Genomic DNA, 4,135 nt, shown 5'->3' on the forward strand with positions numbered 1-4,135 from the left:
ATACATCAAAGTTAGTACTATAAAAATGTTGAATCGAGTTCTTTCCAGGGGTAGTAGATAGGAAAGATAGCAAAGAAAAATAGACACGACGAGGCACTATTCAAATTCAAGCATCGGCAGCACTATCCCGTTTCAGCCCTGGTTCACACGCATCCCAGCTGGCCGTGGCGAAAGAAAAAAGACGACCGCGACAGGATGGGCGTACATTTTCAGGTCACGGGGAAAGCTCCAAAACCGATCAAGGCAACCAGGGCGCGCGTGGATCAGCTCAGCGGGACCTCACCTGCCTACGTCGTCGCAACATGCAGGATCCCACGCAGGAGCGACGGCGACCCGGATGATGCCTGTTCGTTGGCGAATACGACGACTCAAAGCGGAACCATCCATAGCATACCTTGACCGCGCGCCACAATTCCGATGTTTTTTTTTCGGATTGGACGCGTAGGAAAAGCCCGGAAACTCTACAGTTAGACCGGGCACCCCGCCGTTTCCCACACAATGCATTTTTAAACTGTCAGCGGAGCGTACGCCGTCGCTGTACTCCACGTTTCCCCGACGATGCCATGAGCTCCGCCTTCTCGGTCTCGCCGTGATCGGCACTCGGCAGGGAGGTAGGAATTTCCTGTGCGCCTTCCCTTTCCCCCGGCCCACGCCACCAGCTCTCGCCCACGCCGCAACATATATAGAGCCAGCACGGGCGACACCGTGGTTCCTCCCTCCTCCCCCCCTCACCCGCTCAGCTCCTCGATCGTAACCGCGCTCGCTCACTCCAACTCCATGGCGTGGCACGACTCTCTGCGGCGCTTCGGCGCTAGCTGCCTCGTCGCCGTGCTGTTTCTCTGGCTCTGCGCCGCCTTCGTCTGCAGCGCGAGGGAGCACCGGCCGCTGCGGGAGCTGGAGGAGCAGCTCATGGCGGTGAAGAGGTACGGCCCGTACGCTTCCTTCGACCGGAGCGACTCGGCCGCCCTGCAGGTGCTCAAGGATGCCAGCATCAACGGCGGCGCCCTCCAGCTCACGCCGGACACCCGCAACAACGATGCCTACCTCGTCAACAAGTCCGGTTCCGTCCTCCTCAGGCAGCCGTTCACGATCTGGCGCACTCTCCCCGACGACGAGGCCCCCGGTGGCGGCAACGACACCGGCGCCGGCCGTGCGCCGCGGCCGCAGGCTCGGCGTGCCCGTGTCGTGTCGTTCAACAGTACCTTCTCCATGAACGTGTTCTACGACAAGGCGGTCCCCGGCGAGGGCCTGGCGTTCGTCATCGCGCCCTCGCTCGACGGGCCGCCTCCCGGCAGCCACGGCGGGTACCTCGGCCTCACCAACGCGACGCTGCAGGCCGCCGGCCCGTCCAAGAACCGTTTCGTGGCGATCGAGTTCGACACCTTCAACCAGAGCCACGACCCGAGCGATAACCACGTCGGCCTCGACATCGGCAGCGTCGTGTCCAACGCCACGGCCAACCTCGCCGACTTCAACATCACCATCGCCACGAATGCCCAGACGTCCGCCAACTACACCGTCTGGATCGAGTACGACGGCGTGGGCCGGCGTGTCACGGTGTACATGGGCGGTAAGGGCAAGCCGAAGCCGGCGACCCCGGTCCTGGCCAGCGGACTGGACCTCAGCGAGCACGTCCCTGAGCAGGCATACATCGGCTTCTCGGCTTCCACCGGCGCCACCTTCGAGCTCAACTGCATCCTGGAGTGGAGCATGTCGATCGAGACCTTCCCCGAGAAGAAGGGGAACAAGGATTGGATAATCCTCGTCGCCGTCTTCGTGTCCATCGCGGTGGTGGCCATCGTCATTGCCGCCTTCTTCCTGGCCAGAATGTCGCGGGCGAGGCGGAAGATGCAGAGGAGCCAGACGCGGCTGGGCCACACGCTGAGCCACCTCCCGGGAATGCCGAGGGAGTTCTCGTACGAGATGCTGAGGAAGGCGACCAAGAACTTCGACGAGCGGCTGCGGCTGGGGAAAGGAGGGTACGGCGTCGTGTACAAGGGGACGCTCCCCGCCGACGCCGAGCACGCCCAGACGGGGGCAACGGAGGTGGCCGTGAAGAAGTTCATCCGGGATGATGCCAGATGCGTCGAGGACTTCGTCAAGGAGGTGGACATCATCAACCGCCTTCGCCACAAAAACATCGTGCCCCTAATTGGTATGTGCATGAAGCCCTCACTTAATTACTACTACACCTCATGCATGGTATCCCATTTCACCCACTTGTTAACAAAACTCTACAATGCATCATACAAATTGTGGTTTAACTATTTGTTTGTTCATGAATTCATGAGTTACATGATCATTATTGTTTATCAGCCGAGACTTGACTCGGAAAAATGGTTTAGTCCTAATCAACCCTTCTCTAGTTAGTTTTGCTACTTGTATTTTAAGGCATTGACAAGTCCAGGTAATGGAGTAGAGGCCAGTACTCTATTCAGATCATGACGAGTTTATGCAATCGTTAACACGCTACCAAACGTAGCATTGCCACTTGCTACACGAAACGTGAATGATCAAATGTGGTTATACTTCTAGTCTCTTTGAATTTTCTAAACGCGTGCTTGCATTTTTGGTGCAGGTTGGTGTTACAAGAAAGGGCAGCTGCTGCTGGTGTATGAGTACATGCCCAACGGCAGCCTCGACCAGCACCTGTTCCGGCGCGGGGGCGTCCAGGACCAGCGGGCGGCGCCGCTCAGCTGGGCGAGCCGCTACGGCATCGTCGCGGACGTCGCCTCGGGCCTCCACTACGTGCACCACGAGTACGGCCGCACGGTGCTCCACCGCGACATCAAGGCCAGCAACGTGTTGCTGGACGCGTCCTTCTCCGCGCGCCTGGGTGACTTCGGCCTCGCCCGCGTCATCGACTTGGACCGGAGCTCCTTCACCGACATGGGCGTCGCCGGCACGCGCGGGTACATCGCGCCGGAGTACTCCGTGGGCCACAAGGCCACGAGCCAGACGGACGTGTTCGCCTTCGGCGCGCTCGTGCTGGAGGTCGTCACGGGCCGCTACGCGCTGCTCGGCGACGCCAACTGCCCGCTGCTGGTGGACTTCGTGTGGCGGATGCATGGCCGCGGCGCGCTGGTCGGGGCGGTGGACCAGGACCTCGGAACGGCTGGGTACGACGCCGACGAGGCCACCAGGCTGCTGCTGCTCGGCCTGGCGTGCAGCAGCCCCAACCCCGGGGACAGGCCCACCATGCCGGAGGTGCTGCAGATCGTGTCCAAGAAGGCGCCCCCGCCGGAGGTGCCGCTGTTCAAGCCGAGCTTTGTGTGGCCGCCGGAAGGGGGAGCGGCGCACTTCAGCCTGACCGACATCGAGATGACGACCAGCAGCGGCGGCAGCTTCGTCGGCACAGGCAATGCTTCGTCCACGCGCGCGACGCAGGAGACGTCCTACGACAGCTTCCGGCGGCCGCCCTCGGCACCAATCAACAGCCAGGAGTACTTCCCAGCGCTGTCCTCCGGCCGGTGACCAAGTTTGACATACGTAGACTGTAAAACTGGCCATGAACGTAAGGTAATCACCGTAAATGTAAATACATGTATATATGTACGTGCTTAGTAGTAGTACATTGTTCTTCGTTAGTTTGCTCTGGCAAGCAAAAGATTTTAGCCTTGCAGAGCCATATGGTCAGGTTCACTGCACATCGACATGAGCAAGTGAAGCCTATGTGTCAGAATGTGTATCAGCTAGCTAGTCTTATGATTTTCACAAGTGAGGCTGTTGTTGGTTTGGTTATTGGTTTTGGTTTCTTGAGTAACAAAGATCCAAATATTGTTTGTGATAATGCGAAGAGGAGAAGACGAGAAGTCGAGAATCGTGTTGATCGAGCATGTACGAGCACTTACTCCCCAGGTCAAAGTAACCACAAGGGACCCTAAATCACTTCTCCTTAATACCACGCACCCGGTCCCCCGCGTCGTCATCCCTGGCGGCTCGGGGGAAACCCTAGACCGAGGCCCCCTAGCCCCCTCTCCTCCCTCCCCTCGGGTCGCCGCCGTCGGAGGAGCGGCCGACAAAGTCCGCGCCGGCTCCCGTGAAGGTGGTGGCGGGGCCTTGTCCTTTTCCGCTGACAGGGGCGGGGCCAAGGTGGCGCGGCGGCTCGCGCTCGCGAGATCCGCGGCGTGGAAGC

The 4,135-nt window shown here is 59.9% G+C and overlaps 1 protein-coding gene across 1 annotated transcript; it reads left to right on the plus strand.

The window, feature by feature from the left end:
* Positions 1-523: 523 nt before the first annotated feature.
* Positions 524-3,784, plus strand: LOC123410441 (probable L-type lectin-domain containing receptor kinase S.5). The gene is made up of 2 exons (XM_045103388.1): positions 524-2,155; positions 2,579-3,784. The coding sequence occupies exons 1-2, from the start codon at positions 778-780 to the stop codon at positions 3,472-3,474; spliced, it is 2,274 nt and encodes a 757-aa protein (XP_044959323.1). The 5' UTR covers positions 524-777; the 3' UTR covers positions 3,475-3,784.
* The last annotated feature ends 351 nt before the right edge of the window (positions 3,785-4,135 follow it).

The sequence above is a fragment of the Hordeum vulgare genome, chromosome 7H (genome assembly GCF_904849725.1).
Source record: "Hordeum vulgare subsp. vulgare chromosome 7H, MorexV3_pseudomolecules_assembly, whole genome shotgun sequence".
In the NCBI taxonomy this organism is placed as follows: domain Eukaryota; kingdom Viridiplantae; phylum Streptophyta; class Magnoliopsida; order Poales; family Poaceae; genus Hordeum; species Hordeum vulgare.